General features: G+C 40.2%; 1 protein-coding gene across 9 annotated transcripts; it reads right to left on the bottom strand.

The window, feature by feature from the left end:
* Window positions 1-1,415: 1,415 nt before the first annotated feature.
* On the bottom strand, window positions 1,416-25,129 carry LOC139286169 (neuronal cell adhesion molecule-like). 9 transcript variants are annotated; one of them, XM_070906878.1, is made up of 31 exons: window positions 25,045-25,129; window positions 23,741-23,752; window positions 23,083-23,188; window positions 21,768-21,961; window positions 21,252-21,374; window positions 20,033-20,203; window positions 19,396-19,452; window positions 18,147-18,258; window positions 17,850-18,034; window positions 17,530-17,664; window positions 16,808-16,951; window positions 16,591-16,702; window positions 16,344-16,510; window positions 15,913-16,060; window positions 15,514-15,638; window positions 15,163-15,192; window positions 14,236-14,337; window positions 13,017-13,214; window positions 12,661-12,731; window positions 12,173-12,398; window positions 11,954-12,069; window positions 11,651-11,855; window positions 10,880-11,002; window positions 10,275-10,451; window positions 9,001-9,040; window positions 8,510-8,547; window positions 8,131-8,254; window positions 6,443-6,600; window positions 5,642-5,773; window positions 4,664-4,742; window positions 1,416-1,662 (listed from the first exon to the last, which is right to left on the bottom strand). In XM_070906878.1, the coding sequence occupies exons 1-31, from the start codon at window positions 25,127-25,129 to the stop codon at window positions 1,416-1,418; spliced, it is 3,942 nt and encodes a 1,313-aa protein (XP_070762979.1). The 9 variants fall into 9 exon arrangements, with proteins under 9 accessions (XP_070762979.1, XP_070762980.1, XP_070762982.1 ...); XM_070906879.1 differs by lacking the exons at window positions 8,510-8,547; window positions 9,001-9,040; window positions 23,741-23,752 and having other exon boundaries at window positions 6,443-6,598; window positions 8,135-8,254; XM_070906881.1 differs by lacking the exons at window positions 6,443-6,600; window positions 8,131-8,254; window positions 8,510-8,547; window positions 9,001-9,040; window positions 23,741-23,752 and adding an exon at window positions 2,606-2,617.
* Window positions 25,130-26,412: the final 1,283 nt, after the last annotated feature.

Genomic DNA, 26,412 nt, shown 5'->3' with positions numbered 1-26,412 from the left:
GCTGCTTGTCCCTGTACAATCATTTAAGATATTTACAAATTCAACAAATATTCTACACGTCTTTAAAAAAAAAAAAAAGAAAACTTGATGCAAGTTAAGAGAAAAGAAATCTTGATCGCATCCAAAGGCCCTCAAGTTTAGTTAGTACAAGTGAACAAATTTTGCCTAATAGGAATTGAATAATGTACTGTATCCGCACGCACACACACACACACACTCAGATATCCATACATTCATACACTGCAGAAATACAATCAGGTAATGTACATAACAACTGCAGACTTTGCAGCAGACATGGTTTTAACAATGTTTTAGTCTGATCCAATGTGGGTGCGTTTAGCTTCTTGGAGGAATCAAAGCCAGTCTTGTGTCTCAAGGCAATGGGAGGAGTCATTAAAAAAAAGATGACAAGAGTATATTAATTTTTCCTCCCTCCACAGAGTCCTCTTCTTAAGCTTATTTTATCCATCCTTGGATGTGATTTCTGCAGTCCTCCTACTGTCTCTGTTCCAGTCACTGAACTCAGGAAAGAGACTTCAGAATTGAATCGTTGTTTTGAAGAAAAGGCACTACCTGCTGAAGGAGCACTGCGGGGACCGAGACAAGCTGTCATACCCCCAGCGTTCCTCACTGGCTTTCAGATCAAGCTCAATAAGGAGGAGGTTACATGCAGGGCAAAGGTCGTGAGGTTGTGTGACATGCCATGCAGCATTTCAGCTTCCTCCTTCGTAGGTGCAGTTGGATCATTCAACAGAGTGGTGACAGATGAGGATGTATCAATGCAACAACCAATATACTCAAGCATGCCATGTGCGCTGCTCCCAGTTTACGGATAGTTCACTTTATATATATACACGCTGTACATGATCTGCCTTCTGCACCGTAAAAGCATGATGGAATTACATGAAGGAATTACATTTTTAAATACAGATTCCTATACAAGCTTCTGTGTTGGAAGGGAATACATGGAGTCATAGTAATTTACTGTAGACACGGATTACTATTTGAACATAGTAGATAATAACTAATGACAAAAACAAATATAGTTCAGACGAGCACTGCATAGTCCATAAGAGATTTGTGGTAAGAATGCAATACTTGTAAATATCAAAGTGTTAATTAATATATGGATTTAGGTCATATCAGGTATTTCATGCACTGTTAAAATCAAATGTCTGGTTGAGCTACTTCCTCCCTAAATGCTGCTTAAGATATAATGAGCCACAGGTTTCCAAGCCTCTCCATAAAGATTTCCAAGTGAAAACATAAATGTCTTTGTTGAGTTGTCTGTATTTCATGTGTCACGAGTGGCACTGGGGATGTGATCATAAAGCCATGCGCTGTTGGAACAGCCCTCTGAGAGAGAGATGTGGGGATTGAGCAGCACCTCACACTGTTCTGCGAGGGCCGATTGGCTACACAAATGAGTTCAAGGAGTTCATGGCATTAATAGGGGACGGGGCCTCAGAGCTCTCGTGGCCCTCAGCAGTGTCCCTGCTGGCACTCTTTCCACTATACTGGCCGATAAACGAGCCATCCTCGTTGAACTGTCCGTCTCCTCCTTCCCCGTAGTCAACTAAACTGTCGTCACTGTCGTCTCTCTTAACCGTCCCATTAGACGGTGTGCGGCTCCCTTTTAACGGTTTATGGTCCTCATTGTCACTGAAGGAGAAAATAACATGCAGGTGTTACAGGTGAGATGATGTGACAGATGCAACAAGGAGATTAGTGATCACTTTTTTTAGATGGAGCACTGAACTGCCGATAGTTACTTTTACCACAACCTACTGTAAGTGTGATTGTTTTTTTTCCCAGAATGAAAATAAGTTTCTTTTGAGTCTTAACTTTTTAAAAATGTAAAGTCTGCAGCTTTCATTAATATGCAACAGTGAACATTCCTGCCCACTGCACAAGAAGCAAATTTGAATTTGGGCTTGCTCCATGTCTAAAAAACGGTAGCTATGAATGATTAGTTGGTTTCCATCAGGCAAAAGGGGAATAAAGCTCAAGCAATCATACCCTGTTCAAATTCCCCCTGAAACCAAATATGAAGTGGTAAATGTGTTGTTTGACAAAAGCATTTCCCCCCAGACAGAGATTGTGATGAAAAACAGAAAATCCAAGGCAATGATGTGAATAAAACTTGGAAAGCAAGGTTTCAGCCAAACATCCCCCAAAGCAAGCATGATAATAATCACAAATTGGCAAAATGCATGAAAATTCTGCAAAGAAAGTTTTCTTTGGATATCAGATAGTCGAAAACATACATGAGTTGAACATCAATGAGATAGGATCACAAAGCCATCATAATGCTGAAATGTTTTTAAATTCAAATCAAACATATATTAATCAGTATGCAAAAGCATTTTCAGGGATAAAACTTGCAGAGTAAAGCCACAGATGAATGACTGATTTTCTATGAACTGTACATGATGAAGGCTTTATGACCAAAATGTTAACTTGATGACAGCCGTGAAAAAACCTGGGATGCCTATACATCGAGCATTTTTCTCCACGATGACTCGACTATACACTGACCCTCCGCACATGCTAGATTTACAGGACAATGACCCTAAACACCCCCACACACCATCATCACCCTTACCTTTCCTGAGACCTACACCCCTGCGATCAAGATGAGGAGATTCAGCTGAGATCCCACACAAAACACATGATTACACTATACACACACTTGAGACGATTTTTGTTTTTAAGTGTGGCACTTCAACAGGCACATATGCCATGTGGATGTATAGTCTGAACTTACAGTATGCTCTCCTGCAGTCAAACAAGACCAGCTGAGTTGAGTTAGGTTATGCCTTTATTGACATACTGTAAGGTTCCAGCTGAGCTTAATGAAACAGCATGGATATAAAGTATACTCTCACAAGGCACTATAATATTTGTACACTTTGCCTTGTGATTTATTGTCTACTGTGTTCTTTGAGTCGATGTCCGTTGGAGAGATTCCCTTGCAGTGTAAATAGACCTCTCATTTTACACAAACTACATGAGTTTTAAAGGACAAGTCTGTTATATTCTACATTTTTCTTGTTGTCAACAAATCCCATGAAAAGACAATGAATTAACTGTACTAACAAGTATCGATCCAAGTATGCATCCAAAGCCCTCAAAGATTATTCCTCTGTGCCATAGTACTCCATTATTGTCCAAAAACTATTAAAAACAAATCACTGAGCAACATCGTTGCACTGGGTGACATGTTCCTTCACTATAATGAACATGGGCACTGTAGTTTTTCAGTCAATCCCACAAACACTGTCCTGCTGCCATAAATACTCACAAGCGTAACAAGTCTGACGCTGAAAATAGTCCCCAATAAAAACACTATTTACTCCTGATTGAGTAACTTTTATTAAAACAGTGTTCAGCGGTTTAGGGAATTGTTTAGCCTTTTTTTCAAAAATGAAAGAACTGTTTGTGACCTGTTTCTTCAGTAGTAATGTGGGCTTGAAGCAGAGAGCCACAAACATACTGGAGAAGTCAGTGGTTTTGGTCTATTTAAAGAATGTGTTGACAATAATGAAAAATTTGAATATCACCAGCCTCATCCTTTAAGAATTATTACTATTAAAGAATGGCTCCTGAACTGTTATAAACAGCATTAACCAGCTCTTGTACACTCAATGATGATTGCTTCCCTCAAACATGCTGATAATTTAATATAAGATCCATATGCATCTATATACTGTATATCTATTTATAAACAATAATTCCATTCATCACATTATTGCCTGAAGCAAATTTTCATATATCAGATCTTCACACCATGCATTTCACATATTATATATTTATATATATATATTGATATGTATTTATCACAGCATGAAATCCATAGAACAGATTTATGTATACATAATACAAAAAGGAATATAAAATATAAAAGCAAGACCATCTTATAAATCGACTTATAAAAAACAATTCAAAAATGCTAGCTATACAGAAGTAAAGTGCTTCATTCTTCTTTATTCTGCGCGCGGTTGGAGAAGCAGCCTAGAAAGAGGATGCTAACAAGCTTAGCTGGATAACTGCTGTACGTCAGCAGGATGATCATTTCACCGATTCATTTCTATCTTATCATGGTTGTGTATGTAAGTAGCAATATACTAGGCAAAGTGTTAATACTATATATACTGTACACTGGATGTATATGAGTAGCTTATTAGTTGGAATGGGATTCGATGCTTGGGGTCAGTTTAGGATGTGTTGCAAATAAGTATATATTGTATATATTTTTTCCTGACAGTCTTATTTAAAGTTTTAAAACACCCAAACCCTCTAAATCCCTTGAACCTGAAGAATCCTGCTTCTCAAATGACACCACAATGTCATATCAAGCACACACACGATAGAGTCTGACACAAGTAGCGTCCAGGATGTCCCAGAACCCAGAAAAAAAATATATTGTGCTTCACGGTGGTAGAAGTTCAGATGAGGGGCACTTCTTCTTCTTGTTTTGATTTTCTGTTAATGGCGATCCTGGGTCAGTTATTGGTCAGCTGTAAGGGTTGAGAAGAGGGAGGGAGTGCAGAGCTCCAGCCCAGTCAGAGAGAACAGATCTGGGCAGAGAGCAGGGACAGGGCAGGGGTTGATGGGTAAAATGGGCTCTGGGGGCTCCAGAGGCCGGAGCACTTTCTCTCACCTGTATTCCCCAAAAGTACAGTCATCGTCTTTCATGGGCTGGAACTCTGGGTCTGTGTGAGCGTCCTCCTTCTCTTTGACTAGTGAGAAAAGAGGAAGCAATTTAGATAAACCAGCTTACAAAGCAGAGTAAAGGACAACCGCGAGGGTGGATGTGTAATATTGTATATTGTATGTGGGAGTAGCGTATAAAGTTGTTGACACTGAATGTGACCAATAGCTAAGGCATCGCACCCTGTCAAAAAATATTTGTTTCTTGTTTAAAAAGATGCTTGTCACGCTATAACAAGACATTTTTCATGATATAATCAAATTTTTTTTTATTACTACATACCAGGAACTTTTCTTGTATTATAACGACGAATAACTTCATCTTGTTATATCACGAAATGTTCCTGTTACTTCAAAAAAATCAACATCACTGAAATCTTCAGTCAGTGTTCAGTCGTTATTATGTAATAGATTGATATGTTGTTTAAGAAGATACTACCATATATTGTTAGTTTCATATCATAACCAGATGAAGTGATATGTATAATTGTATAATTTCCCCCCGGGGATCAATAAAGTATTTCTGATTCTGATACATTGTTATATTATATTGTATTATATTGTTTCTTGTTAAAACAGGATAATAATGTATGTCGTAATGAGAAATATATGTCAATGTAACATGAAAAATATGTTGTTATAGCGTAAACAAAAATATAGCAAGATATTTGCAGATCTATAATTATGATATTCTGAGAAACTTTTCTCTTAATAACAAGAAAGTGAGCAAATATGTTTTTTTATTGTGGCAGCCATTCACTTTTACAGAAAGTTGTCTTAAAACTTGCTTTCAGTGCAAAAACAAACCAATATTCCTGAACCACGTTAAAATCTAATCTTAAAATCATATTGAACATAATTGAATGTTGGCAAATGAAGTATTAAAGTGAGGGTGTATATAGGAGCGGGTGTATGTGTCACTACTCACCAGGGTATTTCCCTCCCTTATTCCTCTGGATGAAGCAGATAATGAGGAGGATGAGGATGAGCAGAGCGATGGCACACATGAGGCCAATGAACCATCCCTGAGTGGCGATGTCCACCTGTCTGCTCGCCACAGCTGGCCAGAGGAGGAGAGGAAGACTTAAATTTTATGACTGGATGATCTTTTCCCAGTGGGAAGGGAAAATAGAAACAATGATCCATAATTATGTGCTAAAACAAACATGTAACAAGTCGTTCTCTTAGTATTAGTGAGAGATTTCAGTTCATGAGTGGATAGCGATTGCTTATTGTTACTGAGAAACTTTTATGTTAGACGAGTTAGAAATCTCCCAGATGAATCTAATGGTGACTTGAATACATTATTGAAACCACATAAGTACAAAATGTAGGAAGTCAATCTTTCTCTCACAAGTGCACACAGACAGATTACACACAAACACAGGTACTGTACAGGCAGGTTTACTGTGGGTGATATTAGGTTGGATATTATAGCACTAGACATGTATTAAACGTCTATATGAGATTGATATCCACTTTTTCTAATTTCCAAATCTAAAGGACGGTCTGAAATTCAACCACACAATCATGCACGCTGCTACACACTGTCTCTATATCACTACAGTACATGCCTGGCATACAGAGTGACCACAAAACATCTGTTAAACCCATGCTTGACTGGATTATAATTACACAACGGCACAAGCTACTACACATTCTACATATACACGGCCAGGCCAGGCCAGGCCAGACCATGGTGGAGGTGACCGCCCAGGAACTGCCTCACCTGGGACTGTGACCAATAGCTCCTCAGAGCGGTGGAGCAGCTGGTCGTGGTGACCTTTGGCCACCAAACGCACCCTATAGGAGAGGCCCCCCTTTAAGCCCTTCAGCATAACGTTCTGAGAGCCGTTCACAAGCTCTTTCTGCCACTCCTCTTCACCTGCGGGAGGGACGTTCATGAAGAGAGGGACGTTCGTGAAGAGAGGTACGTTTGAGGGAGCGAACACAACTTCAAAATGGGTTCATGGGGATCACGACATCATGGGAACTAATTACTTGAGAAAAAAACATCTACTGACATGGGATTACACTACAGGCAATGCTGTCTATATATTCGATTTAAATAGTTAATATTCATGGTATTATGGAGTTCTAAAAGAAACAATTTAGTCTATGAATGAATTATTACGGTGGCCCTGAAAGCTCAATACACTGTGAATAAGGAAAACACATGCAAATGAGGAGAAGAATTTCACCAAACTGACAACATGTGCAGCATTAAGAAAAAAAATGCTGAAATATGAGAGAAAACACAACCACATACAGAAATGCTGCACAGGACACAACGGAAATTAGTTACAGAAGAACAGAAGTTTCTAGGGGACAATAAAAAGTGATGAACACTGGCAACATATATTCATTGTCCCCTGTATTGTAACTCATTTCCGTTGTGTTCTGTGAGACTTACAGTGTCTCTGTATGTGATTGTGTTTTCTCACTTTGCAGCATTTTTTGTCATGCTAGCAGCTCAGGGATGGTAATGTCTGTTGGCCGGTCGGTCCACCACAGATTTCCATGAAATGTTTCATGATATCCAGATGATGGATCCGTCTTGGTGGTCCTCTGACTTTTCTTCTAGCACCACCATGAGGTGGTTTTTAGTGAAATGTCTCAACAACTGTTAGATGGACTGCCATGACGTTTTGTACTCACATTCATGTCCCCCTCAAGATGAATTAATAACTTTAGTGATCCCTTGACTTTTCATCTAGCACCACCATCAGGTCAAAATTTCAATTGTTCTAAAAATAAAAAACGAATAAAAAGGGCTGCTAGCATGGCTGTAGACTCTTAGTCTTGTTTTCTAAATGCTGGTGAAGAGCTTTTCTTCATTTGCTTTTGTTTAGTCTATTTCACATTAAGTTGCAGTATGTTGATCTCTCGGGGCCATCATAAATAATACATGTGGTGAAGAGCTAAATATGAAATGTGTTTGACTGATGATCACAAGATTATGTTTTTGATAACAACGTTTTCTAAATGACTGGGATCTATGATTATGATATTCCCTAATTGGATCCATTAAACAGTAGGTGTGAGAGAGCCATACTACAACAACACAGAGTTTTTCATCTTCGCTGCAGGTGGATAAAAATAATGTAATAATGAATCACTTCAGCCAAAATCAATTTGCATAACAAGAATGTTTGTGCTGCTTTTCATGATGTCTGTATACATAAGCTCCAGTGAGACTGTCACGTGAAAAGCACGCTACTCCAGTCAATACCAGGACTGGGTAATTAGCAATCCAATCACAGACAACCTTGTTTATCACATCTGGGTCCATGTTGGCAGGAGCCAGCATCAATGTGACTGCCAATATTTCTATTCACCTGCACCAGCCAACAATGAAGTAGGAGTCTCTTGCCACCTATGCGTGGAACTGACAGAAATATAGGTGTGTTGCTTTGCTTACTGTTTTCTACTATGTATTCTACATAAACGTTTTTCTCCGGGCCCCAGTACTCCCAACTGATCAGGGCCCCGTCCTCTCCAACCGAGGAGCTAATGTTCCCAAAAGGATTCACAGGCCGCGCTGAGCACACAAGAGAAAAGACAACCATCAAGATTGGTCTGTTGGTCAAAGGACAATCCAATAACTGGCAATTAATTGCTTTCATTTAATTATAGTTTACCCACTAAAAGCTCTTAGCATCACTAAATCTAGACCCTCATAGCCTTACACAATAGCAATTTCAAATCAGGACACTATAACAACAAACAAAAGAATACACAAAGCTACAAAAAAATCAGTACATGTAGTGTACTAAGGTCACAGCAGTATCTGTACCCTTGAGGGGAGTACGGCGTGGAGGAGACCGTGCAATTCACCACACACAAGACACACACACAGAGACGCAAACACTTTCCACAGGCAGAGACACAGCAGACACTGAAGTCATTATACACAGTGCACACAGGTCATTGGCATGCCAAGCAAACTCTTGCCATGCAGCGGGAGGCATCACCAGCAGCCACCGTGGAGGAAGTGAGAAGGGGTCAAAGTCGCCAAAGGCACAGTTTAAAAAAAAGAGCAGCCGAGCGCTTTGAAAAGACTCATCTAGTTTTATCACATGACATTAAAAAGGCTCATGTCACATAACATCTTTATCAGAGCGGCTTTGAACTTTCCCCAGCTTTGAACTCAGCCGAGCATTTGGTGGGCCGCAGCATTTGATAGAGACGCTGTGAAATTGCTTAAAGATGAAGAGCGCATGCTTGCGGTGGGTTTTGAAGCTATTGGCTGCGTCTGTAAAACATGCATCAGTCTAGATACCACGGGTATGTGCGCCCACATCTACGTCAAGCTGTGATATTAGAGCTTGTAGGGAGAAACGGGACACAGAAACAACAGGACAGGGGTCACTATGGGATGACTCCCCCTCCATCTGTACCACTGTATGTAACAGTAACAGTAAAACATTCAAGTGGTCAAGCTGTGTATTGGAAGAGATGATTGGTCTGAGGTTTCACGACTGCATGGGTCACCTTGTGTGACAATGCAACCGGATCACACTCATGTTCCACTAAACATGGGCTTGGATGAAGATCTTATGTACATCATGCTTTGTAAAATGCTAAAAATAAAGGATAACGCTATGGAATAATGTGCATTATACTGTAATGATGTAGATATGGTAGACAACAGGGCTGTGGCTGACAATTATTGTCATTATCGATTAATGTCTCAAGCATTATGTCAGTCAATAAATTAATCATTTAGACTATAAAATGTTAGAAAATAATAAGCATCACACTTTCTCATAATTCATCTTAAAATTGCTTGTTTTGTTTGACAAGCAGTCCAAAACTGCAAAATATTCAATGTATAATAATATAAAACAGATTAAAGCCGGATATTTTTTTCTCATTTGAGACGCTGGAACCAGCAAATGTCTGCCATTTCTGTATTAAAAAAAAATCACAAAAAACAAATGATTTTGTCTATTAATCGATAAATTGACTAATCGTTTCAGCACTACTTTACAGAAGACACACGAAGACAGAACATCATGCTTCGCAATAAAGAATATCTCAGTGTCTGGATGAATGTCAATGCAAACCAACAATTAATAACTTTGAGAAGGCACACACAGCGAGTGTGAGCTTTAATGGACACACATGCTTTATTCTCAAAACGTTTTTGGCTGTCTTGCCTTCATCAGGAAGGTGTCTGAGGTTGATTCTGTTTTTCTTATAAAATCCATAAATGTACTGCAGATCACTTATAGATATAAATTAACTTTTCAAAATCTTTCAAAATACAATCTTTCATCTTAACCCATCAACCACAACGAAGAAGGCAAAACAGTCAAAAACAGTTGATGAGTGTGTGTGCGGAGTATGATGTACTGAAGAGCCGTGTGATGGGTTTTAACTTTGCATGACTTCATACTGTACATATGATCTGTAGATTAATGGCATATTTGAATCCTCTTACCTGAGTTACAGAAATAATTCATACAAATCAGCTTAAATATTTGTTTAGCTTTCCAGTTCAGAAACATGAATACTGTTTGCTTTTATTTAGTTTTAGTCTGCATTTGCTGACTTACCTTCGTCCATGATGGTGACAGCTTCTTGAGAAATGGCTGGGCCTGCTCCCCTGACTGTTTTCGCATTCAAATAAAACTTGTAGCGTGTGCTGTACTTGAGGTTGGACAAAGTGACTGAGGTCTCATTGGCGGGCAGGGCCAGCTCCTCCACTGGGCCCAGCTCATTGGAGTTATTGACTACAGGGGTGGAGGATGGGTGACAAGAATAATAGGATGGGGTGGAAGTTGGGAAGTCATGAGGTAAGTTGAATAGAAGTATGAGGAGGAGGAGGGGGTCGTAGATGGGGTTGGAGTGTCAATGATGAGAAAGGTGGAAATGAAAGTATTTGGAGCAAAGAGATGTAGGGTTCAGGAATAGGAGGCGGGAGTGACAAAAGTTGATTTGTTAATTTGTGTCGTAATTTAGGCAAAGTAACTTGTTTGAAACGCTCTTAGACTACTTTACTTTTATTCCTTTCTGTCTTATAATCTGAGTCTGAACAGGATGACAGCACAAGACGTGAAAAAGGAGGACATACAGAACTACAAACTACATGAAGGAAGGTGACATTCACTACGTAAAGATATAAAAGCTCAGCTGTTATCTTATGGCAAAAAAGCCTCACCTGGCTGATATTTGAGGGTGTAGCCAGTGATGCGTCCATTACGGACATGAGGAGGACTCCATTCAAGGGTTAGGGAGTCCAGGTTGGGGTTGGTGACTAGCAGGGAAGTAGGAGCCCCCGGCACTGCAATAAACACATAAATCATGAAACGTGACAAAATAATATATATATATAATATATATATATATTTTTGTGGGCAACCCATATCACACACTAGTTATTAATCCTAGCAGAGTATTTTTATATGTCTTCAAACATTTCTGAGGGTTACGTTAATGTATTAATACTGACCAGTGTTTATCCAAAACATCAACTATTCTTTAAACCTAATCCTCAAGTTTTTATTATCAAACTATGAGTAAAACTTTACAAACAGCTTTCTGACTGTATGATTTTAATGTATATCCACATACATCACTGAGACGTTTTAGGTATAGATGGAAAATCTGCATTTTGTATTTGTCAGCTGTTCATAATATCACATCCAGGCCAAGGCCCTGTTCCAATAAGCAATTTTACTTAGTTACAACAGTCTTTGATTGTATTTTTGGTAAAAAGGCTACCTTTTCATTTACATTTGTATCACAGTCATTTAATATTCTAATTTAGGGTCAGGATCAGGAGAAACAATGCTGTTGTTTGTTTGCTAGCAAGACTTGTAATGGTACATCCAGATAGTTATTCCAGATAGGATGTTAAGTGTTATTTGATCTCATTTGTGATATAAAAGAAAGAAAGAAAGAAAGAAAGAAAGAGTATTCCTTCTCCTACCTCCTTCAGGCGTCTCAAACTGCTGGGTGGGGCTGTGGGGACCCTCTCCTTTGCCGTTATAAACCCTGACATTGAACGAGTAGAGACTGAAGGGGTGCAGACCAGGCAGCAGGCCGTGGCTGTGGTTCCCACTGAAGGTCAGGATCTGTCTCTCCACATGATGAGGGTTGTGTTTGTGGAGGCTGCGCTCTCTCCAGTAGTACACCTACAACACACAGTTAGTATACACTAAGTGTTGAGGGTGTATTATGCTTGGTGGGATTGGTGTACATGTTACACTGCATGGGGTCTTTTGTACTGTACCTTAAATCCTTTGAGATGTCCCCGTATTAATTTAGATGGCACAGGATCCCAGTGCACCTCTGCCAGAGTGCTGTTCAGCACCATGGCCTGCACATTTTCTGGAGCTGCTAGTGGCACTGTGCAATAGACAAGGAACACAACACAACGACAGCTAAATACAAAACCCCAGACTCGAACACAGTACACTTTTTTAGGAGCTAAAGAGTCGATCGAACTCACAGTCCTCTCCTGAGTGGCCGTGGGCAATAGAAGGCTCGGGTCCTGCTCCGTGGTCGTTTACAGCCTGAACTTTTAGCTCATATGGAACAAATGTGGGTGTTCCAGACACAACAAACTTGGAGTTGTTAGCCACAGTCACTGTGGTCCAATCACTGTCCACCGCCTTCTGCCTCCACGCCACTTTATAGTGAAGCCCGGGACCATTAGACTGGAGGCCTGACAGCGGCTGCAGAGGAGAAAGTTTTAAATGTAACTTTAATTTTCATTACTTCAGCTTTTCAGAAAAAAAAAATGAATGTACACTACGATGTATATGGTTTTGGTAGATGCTAATAAAGAGAGAAAAGTAAGAACAAAAGAAACTCATAAGGACAGGGAATAACAAACTCCTGCTTCACAGTACAAAGACACTTTATGTTTCATGGTGCTCCCTGGACAACGGTAAATGCTTCAGGATTAAAACAGATAGCTTCATACAACTTTATTACCTTCCATGAGATTACAAGATTATCATGCTCTGTTCCAAATCCCTGTACACCTGTTGGGTTCTCATCTGGAGCTAAAAGAAATATAATAAAGACAAAGTTAAATATTATCCCAATGAAAACCTTTTACTAAGGCTCAGATCTACATGCTGATTTGCTTCTGAAATGAGGCATTAATCAAAAGCTGATGCACATAATGTTTTACTACAATATGTTTACTTACAAAACAGTTGGAATCACAGCTGATTTGTTGACTATTTATGTATTATTAAAACATGAATACACACAGAATTAATTTGCACAATGAAACACTGATCAGAAACTCTACAATCAGAGCGCTGAGGCAGCTGAGTCTGTACCTGCAGGTTCTGTCTTGAACGCTCTGGAGGGGAAGCTGGGGCGGCTGAAATCCACAGCATTGAGGGCCAAAACTCTGAAGGTGTAGTGGATGTAGGGTGACAGTTTGAGGTGAGCTGTCGTCTTGGTTCCAGGGACTTCCGTTAGATTGTGCCAGTGACCTCGGTGATGCAGCGAGTCTTCGTACTGGATCAGAAATTCTGTGTAAAGTAGAAAAAAAAGACAAGAATTATGCATAACTGAACACTTTACAGACTGCAGGACAGTTTATTAGCATAACTGGAATGAAATCCCTCAAGGTTTTTGTTGGATACTGTAACTCAAAAAGCAAAAAGGTTTTGCTAATATATGTCTAAATGTGCTACTTCAGGCTGTGCTTTGAGGCTTTCATGAAATGATGAGTGTTTGCAGCATACTAATAGACAGTGGAGAAGTAGATTATGTTGTAATAGTGGTTTGAGACATTTCTATGGACGTTTTGGTATTTTTCTTATGCTGTTAAAACTTGTAACCAATAATCTTAAGCTGACCTCAGCTGCTGTCTTCTATCATTGAAGAAACTACAAACTTTTTACAGCCTCCGCTCAGGCCTATAGGGTTTTTTTCCCCCAAAATACAGATTTTTCATTGCCTTTTGCAGACTGTATTATTGGTTGATTATAATTATGGCGACTCAAGTTTTGTAGATTACTCTGATTTTGTCAGCTTAATGCCAAAGTCTTCATTAATCAACAGGGTACTCCAGTAATTTTGTTTTGCACTTCCATAATGTTGGGAGACTCATTAGAAACAGATTTTTAAAAAATGTCAAAATCAAAGCAGCAGAGGCAGAGATATCCCGACTTTTAGTCCCTAGTATGGGACTAAAAGCTCCAAAAACATGCTGAATCCTACATTTCCCATAATGTAACTTAAAAGCATCTTTAATTAGACCCTCCTTGCCTCCTAAATGTCCCACTTCTGTCAAACGACACACCTCACATTTTTAATGCTCGCTTTCCATTAGAGGACATAATAAAACAGTGGGACTCCCCGTAGACTGAACGTCCCATGTGAAATCTATGACGTGTCCCTTTTAAAAAAACGTGTCTGCTTCACTTATCGTAATAGCACAAACAGCTTGGGTAAAGTGCCAAACAGAAAGATAACCAAACAGAGACAGATACAAATGCCCTCATACACACACACACACACACACACACACACACACTTAAGACATACTCTGAATAGGACTGTTATGTTCATCCCCAGGGGTCCAAGTGAGCTGAACACTCCTCTTTTTCTGGTCCGTCAGCTCTAGGTCAGTTGGGGGGTCGGGTCGCTCTGGCAGAGATACAGCACAGGCAGCAGCATCAGCACACAGTTACAGTCACAGAATATGAAGCGTTCATGCCACGAGAAGATGAAGCAAAAACAAAAGAGGATATCTGGTTGCATGAATGTGTTTCTGTGATACTAGAATCATAATAAACACTAAGTATGTGGATTTAACCAAACACACCTTTCAGTTACTCCTCTATTTCTTTACATGTTCCATTTGGTAATGTTATTTGCCCGCTGATACACATGCAGACACTGCATCATGCTGTGAAGCGACTGATGCTCAACTGAGCATCTTCATAATCACTCGGCATGAAATAGAGTTTCGGGCGCAACAGAGAGGCTAAATTGAAGCTCATGTTTAGGAATTGTAATGACAGAATGATTGAATGAAGTGGAACGCATGCTTGGAATAAATGAGTGATAAGGAAATGGTGCATTTGAAAAGATCCCAAGTGGTGCATTGGGGACACGTCTGCTTTACAAATTATCTTCGCATTCAAGTGTGAGTGGAAATTGCTTCCCCTTTGCCTAAATGTTTAACGTTTGCGTCATTGGTTTAATGCATTCAAAGTTGATGGATTTCAGCAAAAATTGAAAAAAACATACAATTTATTTCATAGAAAAGTTCATGAATAAAAACACTTTAAAAGAAAAAACAAATAAATGCTGGTAAATAAAAATGAAAAGAAAAAAATGAAAATGCTCTGATTGCCAAAAACAAATCTTCAGGCCACAACATGCTTGACTTGACAGGAACATCCAACAAACAACACAAGCTCATGTCAGCAGAGCACATCTGGGTGCCAACGTGTGCTGCAGGTTTACCGTAGACAACAGCTGGTGTTGGCGTGGCCTCTGCCAGGTAGGGGGGCAGGAGTGAAATAGGGAGTTTAGTGGTCAGTCAGCCATAAGAAAACAAAGAAGATTATCTGGCTCGCTAAGAAGGCAACAATCAAATATTCATGCTGCTGACACGATAGCTGACTAAATCCGCTCCGACCCTCTTAAGTAAACTCTCAGGCAATTAACCTTGAAGGGCTGAAAGGCAATCTGTTGTGTAAGTTATTGGACAGATTCACTTTTCTGGGAACGGGTGGAGAGAGAGGTTACACTTTAATAATTTGTGAGTTGGTTACATGAGTCAGTGAATTTGAGCTTCTGCAAAGCCGAACATACCAACAACAGTGAGCTCAGCGCTGGCTGAGTCATGGTCCAGAGTGGTGTTCATGATGCATGTGTACACGCCCGCATCATTCTCTGTCACATCAGTGATGGTGAGGCTGTCAGAGTCTACGATTAATCTGTAAACAAAGCGTTCAGACAGACAGTTTAGCACTACATCTGACTGTATCAAATCTTGGAGTTATTTAACATTTTTTTTCCTGTCAAGCAGTCGAGCTAAGAATAAGAAAGCCATATTAATAAAGTGACAGACATACACCAATATAGAGTATGTAACAGTACAAATCGAAGATACTAATGAAATACTGGCTAGATCGGTTACAACTACTGCAGAGAGACAGCAAACACAGGGTTAACAGTCTAAGAAGTGAGTCGGCTCCACTCAGCTCTGACCTCTCATCATCAGGCAGCTCTCCATCGTCTTTGAGCCAGGTCATGGTGGGGATGAGTGAGGGGTCGTGTTTCACCTTACACTCAAACACCACGGACCTGCCCCTCAGGACCACTTTGTACTCCGGCTGCTTCAGGATTCGGGTGGGCTCTGATGGGAGGGGAGGAGAAGGAGGTTTAAATTCAGTTTAAATTTACTAAAATTAAAGAATCAAAACAATAATCCTCACCAGTGTGAAGATATATTCTATACACCATGTGAATAGGGCTTGACACATTTCTTTTTGTTTTGATCAATTAATCATTTAGTTGATAAAATGTTACAAATACTGAAAATGCTGATAGTTAAACCAAAATTATGTAAATAGCACTATGTGAGTCACTGGCTGGCTGTATGTTCTCTCATAGGATCTTCAGAGCAGAAACACTCCCACCTTTGACCTCCAGGTAGACGTGATTCTCATTGATACCGAGTGTGTTCGTGGCCACGCAGGTGTATTTGCCACTATTGTGGGCTTGAGCTACGTGAATCTCTAGAGTCCCGTTGTCATGACGGATGTAAGGGTCTCCATCCAGGGTGCTGGACCGACTGTCTTTGAACCTGAGACAGAGAGGCAGCCGCTTTGAGTTTTGAAGAGACACTGCACAACTCTTTCCTCTGTTAGAAGTTCATTAACTCACCATGTAATTTTAGGGACAGGCGACCCAAAGGAAACGCAGTCTATCAGGGCCTGGTGATTTTTGATGATCTGGTAGACTTTGTTGGCTTGTGTCAGCACTCTGGGCGGCTCCGCTGCAGTGAGGCAGCAGCAATTAATGCCATGTTATTACACTCCAGAAATCAATGTAAAAGGAAAACAGCATTCTAATACAAATGGATCTTGTGTAATGAACTTACAGAGCACATTGACAAAGGCGTTGGACAGGAGGTAACCGTAGTCATTAGAGACATTACACTGGTAGACGGCGCTGGATCCAATCTGCACATCAGTGAAGATGATGGTGTCGTCCTCCACCTTTCTGCTGAGATCCTTGGGGGAATCTGTTCAGGGATAACAGGGGTTACAGATGTAAATCTGGCTCTTTTAAATGTGGATGAATCTCGTAGAGAAGCTTCGGCAGGGACAAACATGCTGACGGAGCTTTTTGGGGGTCTTGGTTGCCAAACAGATAACTTTTGATTTTGGTTATCATTTATGCATCCCACATGTAAGACTGGGTATAAGACCTGGCAACCAAAATGTGTCAGTAGCAGCGTTTATTGAAAACAGTTTATTGAGAACTGATCAGATATTTCCTCATAATTTTTAGATTGTATTTTATTTTGTTAAAGTTCTTTTATGGCTGCTCTGTGTTAAAGTAACAGTTCAACATTTGCGGGACCATTTCAGTGTGTGTCAATACATTAGTGTCAAACTAATGTATTGTAAATATCAAACATCAAAAATGTCACGCAGTAAGGTAATTAGAAATCTATGATTTGAAAATAAAAATCCTGTCTTAAATAATGAAACTCAACAACATGCTCAGCTTATATGAAAAATGAACAAGGCAATAAAGACTGGGAAATGTCTTTTCTAAGCACACTGAGTTTCAGTCAAAGGAACAGGCTGCACTCACTCTCTATGGGGATGCCATTCATAGCCCAGCTGATGGAGGGCTTGGGCGTGCCACTGGCCCTGCAGGTCAGCACACCGTTCTCTCCTGGAGCTAGAACAAGGTTCCTGGGAGCGCCACTGATCCAATATGGAGCAGCTGAAAATAGAACAGAACGCAGCAGAAGGCTGGAGAATTAATCACTGAACACACTGCCCTGTTGGCATCTGTGCATGAATCAATTATGAGATGGAGGGAGAATGGAGAGACAAAAAGAGGGAGTGACTCTGTCGCCACATGGTAAGCGGATGGCCTGATGGGACACTGTGTGTTTCATCACAGACCTTTGACCATCACGTGGATGTTGTGGTGCACCGAACCGCGCCCATTCCTGGCGGTGCAGCGGTAATCTCCTGCGTCTGATTCTGACACGTTCACAATACGCAGGGTCCTCTGGTAGTGCAGGAAAGACGTGCGCTTGGCCGGGAGATCACCGCTCACTTTGGTCCAGGAGATTTCAGGGGTGGGCCTGGAGTCAAAGAGAGAGAGAGGGGAAGGACATAAAGAGTTGATGATGACACTCGAGCAGGTGGGCACTTGAGGCTTTAAGAACTTAAGTAATGGCAGATTCTTTCACTTACAGTCCATCGGCAATACACTCCATCTCCAGCACCTGTCCTCTCAACACTATCTTGGAGCTGGAGGGGCCAGATGGGATGAGGAAGGTTGGTTTCCTCTCATCCGCCGGGTCTTCTATAGTTACACACACACAGATTCACAAAGAAAGCTATTACCATCTCTTCTGCGGGAGAGTGGAGATCCAGGCCTGAACCAGACCCTTCACATTCACAATCCTCTCTTCACTATGTGGTATAATGAAACCTCTCTTCTGCAATGTGTCTGCAATGCACAGATACTCAGCCACTTCATTATAGACCACAATTCTCATATGTGGTAAGATGTAAATTTTATAGCCACATATGTGTATGTTTATTGCACTGCTTTCTGTGGGTGTTTATTACCGATTAATTGCCCTCTGGGGTTATAATAAAGACTAAAATGAAGCTAATATAGAATTGAGAATTAGAGACATGAAGAGCTGCTTTCTGCTACAGAATTGGTAAAGAAGTAATCTGCTAAGATAATAATACAAAAATGTGATGTTTATGATGATGATGATAACTTAACACCCTGGCATGTCAGCAATTTAATGACAATCAAACTGCTTACATGTTTCGGGTTAGCCAACATGTGGTATTGTACAGACAAAGAGACAAACCTCTTCTGAGCAATGAGAAATTAAGTGAGATGAAAATGAAAGAGAACAGCAGAGGAAGAGGGCTGGAAAGGAATTTTGACACAGTTATACTTTAAAGGAGTTGTGTCAGGATCAAATGAATTGTTTATCACCTATCAGATCACATTTTTAACATGTACAAATTATTACCTAATTACTGTCTTTGTAATCAAAATGTAGTTTTGTTTTCAAAGCTCAAGACTGTACAGATGTTCAAGTTCAGGTCCAAGTTACACAATCAGCTCAGTCGCTATTGGAATCATCATGCAGTGGTAGTTTAAGCAATTCATAGGAGGAAGAGAATAGTTATCAAAAGGGGTTTTGATTGGATAGAGCAGGAGTGACAGAGGGATAGAGATTTAACTTGGATTCTTGGATTTAGAGGTTAGTGTTAGAGGGTAACAGCTAGTGTTTGATGCTCTATGTTGAGGGGTAAACACTAGGGGGTGCCAGATCTCACCCTTAAATAAATCAGCGAGATTGTGAAAAGCCCCGGGTTGTAGGGTTGAAGGGTTAGTGTTAGTGGGTAAAAGCTAGAGTTTGGAGCTCTAGGTTGGAGGGCAGGGTAAACACTAGAGGGTGCCAAAACTCACCACTAAATAAATCAGTGTCATTGTAAAAAGCTGCCATAGTGTCATTGATTGCATCCACTGTAACACAATAGAAAAATCAAACAAGTTGAAATCATCAGGCACATGGAACATAAAACAAAATACAACTTAAAATGAGAGTGTGAATTTAAAAACTGCCAGAGCAAAAGTTTAAATGACTCAAAAGTCAGAGATGAGGAATGACTGTAATAAGAAGCTTGTGGGAACAGCCTGTCGTCATGTCAACTGCAAAATGCTCGACTGAATGAGCGCAGTCTTTGTTGCTGGTGTGCGTATACAGAAGTAATAAAACGAATGCCTGCCTGGCAGATAGTGAAGGGAGCCATGAGAGCTCTGACAATATGTCTTTTCAGTGGGATGACGACCACTGGCGTCTCTGACGATGGGATCAGAGATAAGAACTGCTGTTTCCCTCCTACGCAGTCATGCTAGCTCATACTAATTCAAATTAATGATGCTGATACGTTACACACAAACTCACACTCTAGTCGTCTCTCAGTCATGATAGCTCATTTTTCCAGCTCTGCTCAGTTCCTTTATCTTGGTTTCTTCTCCTCACACACACACACACACACACACACACACACACACACACACACACACACAGAGTCAGACTTACTGCTGAGGACCTTGACGGTGATTGGTTGTTTCTGCTGGATGGTTTGTGTGTACGGGAAGCGGGCGTAGCAGATGTAGTCGTTCCTGGAATCCTCTCGGAGTACATTAGAGAAGTAAAGGTCTCCGTTCAGGGACTGGGACACCCTGCTGCTCTGCGGCAGTCTCTGGAAGTCTGAAATGTATAGCAAATTAAATATTTTGAAGCATACGGCAGTAAACACATGCTGCTGTAGTTAAAGGTGCTACTGTATGTGCTGCCTTCTTTAAAGAGTAACTTCATTCAAATTACAAAAATCTGTATGGTCTTTCAGCTTTCATTGGAACGTCTTTGTACCAAAGAAATAGTCTGTATTGACAATGTGTTCAGTGGATAATCCAAAGTGACTGTGAGACTGTTTCTTGAAAGAGATGTTGCGTGTTGATGTTTTTTTTAATGTAATTGAGAACCACAAATGAAACTCAAGGCATAAATCTCAGAGAGAGATTTCTAAAAAAAACTTAACAACCTGACAAATTAAACTAAAACTTGAGATTGTTATTTTCTTCTTGACTTGACCACGAGGCCCATTCAATAGCTGCTCTGGAGCTTTTGATCGTATCACACGATCAATCAACAGATGGAGTTGCCCAGTTCTGATGGAAAAGTAGATATGACACAACTGAAAGATCCACAACAGCAACTAAACGGACCTTGTGGTGAGATTGTTTTGTCAATGGTCATTTCCAAGGTCAAGAATGAACTTTCAGTCTCAACTTTTAAGACAACATCTGCTTAGAAACACATGGAAATTTAAAAATCTACATTTCTATCACAACTGGGGAACTCCATATACTGAGGAAGATTGTGTGATACGATCAAAAGCTCCGGAGCAGCTACTGAGTGGACCTTATGGTGAGATTGTTTTGTCAACTAAACCAAAATTATCTGCATAGCTACTGTATATACTACTACAGGTAAGAGAGAATATACTTTTTTTGTAATTTGAGTGAACATTTAATGAATTAAGTAATAATTAACTAATTAAGTGTGATCCTTAGTGTAATTACATTCAATATACAGAACTAATTTCAGTGGCATAGTGCTTGTATTCCTTCTAAGACCACATTTCCCATAAAAGTGATGGTCACAGATAATTGGACACATACATGTCAGCAACAGTGTGTTATAATGTGTTGATGTTCACAGATAAAACATTATCTTCCTTGAATTAAGTGCTCACAATTGTCCATCCAGAATATGATGGGAGGAGGCAGGCCAGCAGGAGGTTGGCACCGCAGCACCAAGGACACGCCCTCCTTAACGACAATTGGGTTGATTTTCTCCTTTGACCACAAGGGGGACCCTGGATCGGTTGGAGAAAGGTGCACACATCAGTGGAGGAGGAATCTCATAATTTGACATGAGATATGGGCTGCTAATGGACTGTCGCTGACATGATGACAGAGGTGACGAGGCAAGATGAGAGGGACGATGCCTAACTGAATAACAATGAGCAAAAGGAGAGATACAAGGGGATATTCGCTCTGTCTACTGTTACATCCTGCAAAGTAAAACAAGCTGCTTTCTACATGCAACCTTTACCTTTCAGGAGTTCTCTTAAGATGGAAAATGCTACTTAATTGTTTGAAAAAGAAAAAAAGAACAATGTGAGAAAGATGTGAGATATGCATGACATTAAGAAAATGAATGAAAAGAAAAATTAAATGATAGAAATGACGGACTGTACTGCACTTACTGGACTGTTGCACAACTATGTTGTTGGAAACAGCAGTTCCGTGTTTGTTCCTTGCCGTGCACTGGTACACGCATTCATAATGTTCGGCCTTCGCTCTGCCAATGTCCACCACCAGGGTCCCAGAGTGGGGCCTCATGGTCACGTTGGGGTCCTGGTCGATGTCGAAGTGGGTCCCATTTCTCGTCCAGGAAAAACTGAGGTGGAAAAAAACCAGAAACATAACAGTGTGGCTAATATCCACGGATGACAAATAGTGTTATTATAATCAGGTGACCAGCCACCACACTGTATTGTAATACAGGGCGAGGCTTAAGGACTACACATGTTAACTGGTTAGGATAGCACAGAGAAATAGCTTTAAATGTATGTGTGTGCTCTTCCATCTTTGTGAGGACCATTTTTTTGTTATAGATAATGAGAACATTTTCGCAAAGTGACAAAATCCTGGCTAATCCTCACTGCAAAAAAGAAATAGAATTAAAGGCCCTGAAAACCTATTTTCTCAAGCTAATAATAATGGGGTCCTACATGAACACATCATTTTATGCTAAAGTTCAAACAGTTTTGCTTATTTCTGTATTACCGCTCTTCTCACTGGTTTGAAGTGGGCGGGGTTCGGTTGCAAAAAGGTGATGTCACATATTTCTGTGCACCAATCAGAGTTTAGCAACATTTGAATCAATGCCAATCAAATGTGATCCCACACAGTCCTGATGAAGCATATTAGCTGATTTTTTTTCCCCTTTACTTTAACTTTGATTTGATCTGTTTGATTGCTTATTTAGTCGTGAATATTTAATGTAACAGAGAAGATTTAAATTCAAGTTAAATTTTGGGTGTGCAAACTCTTGTACTTGCCAGTCTTCACTTCTACAAAAGGATGTTTGAAGGTTACATAAGACTTGGTTTTAGGGTTATGGTTGTGTTTGGGTAAAGTGAAGGTTAAGGGCTAAGATGAGGGTCCTCGCAAGTATACAAGGACAAACGTGTGTTTGCATGCAGCATTGTTGCCAGCAAATTAATCAGGTGTTACATGGAAAGAGGAGAGAGGATGGCATAATGGCAAAAGATTCAAAAGCCTTAGCTAAAATCAGCCTTTGGCAAGGTCAGCATGCGCAGGAATTAAATATCATCTTCATTATTTATAACGTTTGAATGAACTTCACTCTTCATATCTTTAACTGAATTTTCTGGAGACTTGGCCTCAGCTGAGGCTTTTAACTGAATTTTGACAGGTGGTGGTTGAATCCACACTTAGAATATCTTTCTTAGTAACAGCATTATGAATGCAAAATCACACTTCACAGAGTCCTACCTGGGATGAGGCTTCCCCTTCGCCTCGCAGTGGATTATAATGTTCTCTCGTGGGTCGATGATGTAATCCTTGGGGGATTGGTGAGTTATGGTCGGTGGCTGCGGCACTAAAGGCGATCAGAAAGAGGGCGATATTTAATCATGACCTTTACTGCATAACTAAGCCTTTTTTCTGTTGCTGTATTGACCACACAAGCAGTCATTACCAATCACATGCAGGCTTACCACACTGAATCAAACCAGGCTGTTTGCTGACAGACACAAAAAGCAACAGCAAAAAGGCATGCAGAACGCTCAGGTACGTTTCACTGTATTGTAATGATCCGATGCTTAATGTATTCCTGTCTGGGGAAATAACTAATGGACTATGACAAAACAAATGATATAAGAACGCATGCTGTTTGCAATATTGCTCTACGGAAAACGCTCTACCACTGCAGCAACACACAGAGCAAAAACAGCAAACAAAGAAAACAAAGAGATCAATGCATGCAATATACTGAAGTCCACTCCAAATCACACCCAGCATCTTATAACATAAAGCAGACAAAATATAATAAGAAAATGTAATAAAAAAAATCTAATTTAACCTTTAATGGACAACAAAAAAAACTGCTAGCACAACCTCTGCAGTAAATTCACACTAGTTTGAAACTTACATCCTTCCAGAACTTTATGTTTTTCCAAAGAATCAGCAAACAAGAAAGAAAAATTGTGACAGTAAAGAAAACCAGACATTAGTGGTGAAAAATATCTTCCTGCATTATTTCTGCTTCAAACATGATTTAAACAAAGCCAGTTCCCAGTTGAGAAATGCCAGCCTCCAGTGGTCAACAGCTCCAGCCAAACAACATGTAGAAGATCTACGACCACAGTGACATCAGGCTGTGGTGTTGGAGGTCAGCCTGACAAACTCGTTCCTTTTCCCCATCAGTCAAGATGAGGAGCACTGGGTCCAACAGTGTTTGCTTCACAAAACCAAGGCAACAACATATAGAATTTCCGCTTTCAGCTGGTAAGAAAACAGGAATCTGACCCCAGTAATAAGTAGATATATACGGGTAGATGGAAAGAACAAATGTGATTAGAGCTGAAATGATTAATCGATTAGTGGGTCATCAGAAAATACATCTGCAACCGTTTTAATATTTGACTTTTCAAATGGGAGGATTTGGTGCTTTTATTTGTCATATATGTTAGTAAACTAAACAACTTTGGGTTTTAAACTGGTTGGAGTAAAAAAAAAAAAAGTAAATGTCACCTCTGGCTCTGGGAAATGATAGTGGGCATTTATTCACGATTTTGTGCGATTTTCTAGACAAACATTTAATTGAAAAATATTCAGCAGATGAATCAATAATAATAATTAAAAAAAAAACATAAGATGCCTAAACAGTGTAGAATAAGATTATTTTGTTCTACCACAAAGCTACTGAAGGGGAAATCAAAGGAAAAACTGAATGTTAAGGCGTTAAAAACAAAATTATACCAACCAAAGTCTCATTTTGATAAAAACAGAATTGCTGCTAACAATTATTTTCATTATCAATGAATATGATCATTTTCTCCATTAATGATTAGTTAGGAGTAGTTCAACATTTTGTTAAATACGCTTGTTCACTTTCTTGCAAAGAGTTAAATGAGAGGCTTGATACCTACTGCAAACAGCTGTTTAGCTTAGCTTAGCACAATGACTGGAAACAGGGGGAAAAGCTAGCCTAGATGTGTCTGAAACCTCTAAAGATCGAACAAGTATCTCATATAGGCAACAAATTCTCACATTTGAGAAGCTTCAACCCACAAATGGCACTTTTGCCTGATTAATGGCTTGCCAATAAACTTTCTGTTGATCGCCTAATCGACCAATTGACAGTTTCCTCAGACAAAACTGAGACCTGACATCAGTCCATTTACACTCTCTTGGATTTAAACATGTTGTGTGGTGCGTGATCTGTTGCCTTACGGTCTAGTGGGACCTCCAACGCGGTGGCGAAGTGTCCCAGGAACAGCACCAGCAGTGCTGCGTCCATCCTCCTCCTCTCCATCATCGGTGTGTGAAGCAAAGGTCTGCCCCGAAATACAGCGACGCCCCGCCTCTCTGCTCAGTCACACTGTCTGAGGACACGTGCACATTCACAACTACAGGGAGAGGAAGACAGAAAGAGAGAGACAGCGTCAGAGATAAGAGGATAGAGGCAGGAACAGAGATTACTGGGTTGAATAGCACATCCAGTTACTGTGGCTATAAATCATAACACTGAGTTTGTTCTATTTTGTGTTCATGAGCTGGTGAGAGAGAGAGAGAGAGTGGGAGAGAGACAGACACATATAGCTCCGGCCACAGATCGATGTTAGTTGCCATGCAGTGCAGTTTGCTGGAAGCTATCTTTTTGATCTAGTGCACTCCAATACGGACCGACGCGGCCCACACGGGCTCATTTTGCTCAGCTAATCACCGCCGCGGCCACGATGCCATTAGGCTTCTCTGCCATATCGATCACGTCAGCTGGCAGATGACATGCCAAGGGACAAGACAAGGGGACACTCACTTTACTTTCCATTTCACTCTCAGCTTTATCAGTTTGACGGACTGACTGTCTGACTGAGCCAGCAGCAACGAGGTCAGATTTCAGACACCGGACCATCATTCTTTCATGAGATTGTTGTAGTGGGAAACATCGTGAGTGATTGGGCAGATCTTAGATCTCTGACATCTTAGTAGACACCGTTCAATGGGGACAGATGGTTCACGTTCAACAGGGTGTTCAGGTTCAAGTGAGGTGGCTTGTTTACAGGTTTGAAAAAACTGGTGAAAGGCTAATTGGCCATTGATTAACTGTTAATTAAGTGAGGATTTTCTTTTGTTACACAACATAACCTAATTATTCCTCCATCACAACACTAGCCTTGGAGGGTGGATGGACTGTGAATAGACTGAAAAGCTAAACAGAAATGTATGTACTGTATTGAACACACCAGGTTTGAATGTTTTCTCTTGTTGCTAGGCAGCTCAGTGTTGCCATATCACACATTCCTCCAACCAGAAGCAATTATTCTAAAAATAAATTATAGCAAAACGTAAATGTTGAAATAATCACCGTCAGGGTCATCAAACCCAGCATGACCGAAGCTTCACAGAATAATAAAAACTAGTCACAATAACTTTGCTCAATTTAATTCATATTCATCTGCACAATTCAGCCCATTACAAAGATCAGCATAATTCATTATTTTCATATAAATGTGAGCCCAGCGTATAAATGACAAGTAAAAGGAATTAGGAAACAGAACTTCGGAGGAGTCGTTCTCTGCCTTTTAACAACTGCAGCCT

The sequence above is a fragment of the Enoplosus armatus genome, chromosome 6, assembly GCF_043641665.1.
Source record: "Enoplosus armatus isolate fEnoArm2 chromosome 6, fEnoArm2.hap1, whole genome shotgun sequence".
NCBI classification, from domain to species: Eukaryota; Metazoa; Chordata; class Actinopteri; order Centrarchiformes; family Enoplosidae; genus Enoplosus; species Enoplosus armatus.
The sequence above is the reverse complement of the archived record's forward strand: the minus strand, read 5'-3'. Positions and strand labels throughout refer to the sequence as shown.

What these genes read in the sequence shown, in the direction of transcription:
- LOC139286169 (XM_070906878.1), bottom strand. Translation starts at nt 25,129, where the DNA reads ATGATGGAGAGGAGGAGGATGGACGCAGCACTGCTGGTGCTGTTCCTG. An exon ending in TGACACTGATTTATTTAGTG is followed by an intron (nt 18,259 to 19,395) that starts GTGAGTTTTGGC and finishes GTGTAACTATAG; the next exon opens with AAGACCCGGCGGATGAGAGG. An exon ending in ACGCCGTACTCCCCTCAAGG is followed by an intron (nt 8,255 to 8,509) that starts GTACAGATACTG and finishes TTGTGTGCTCAG; the next exon opens with CGCGGCCTGTGAATCCTTTT.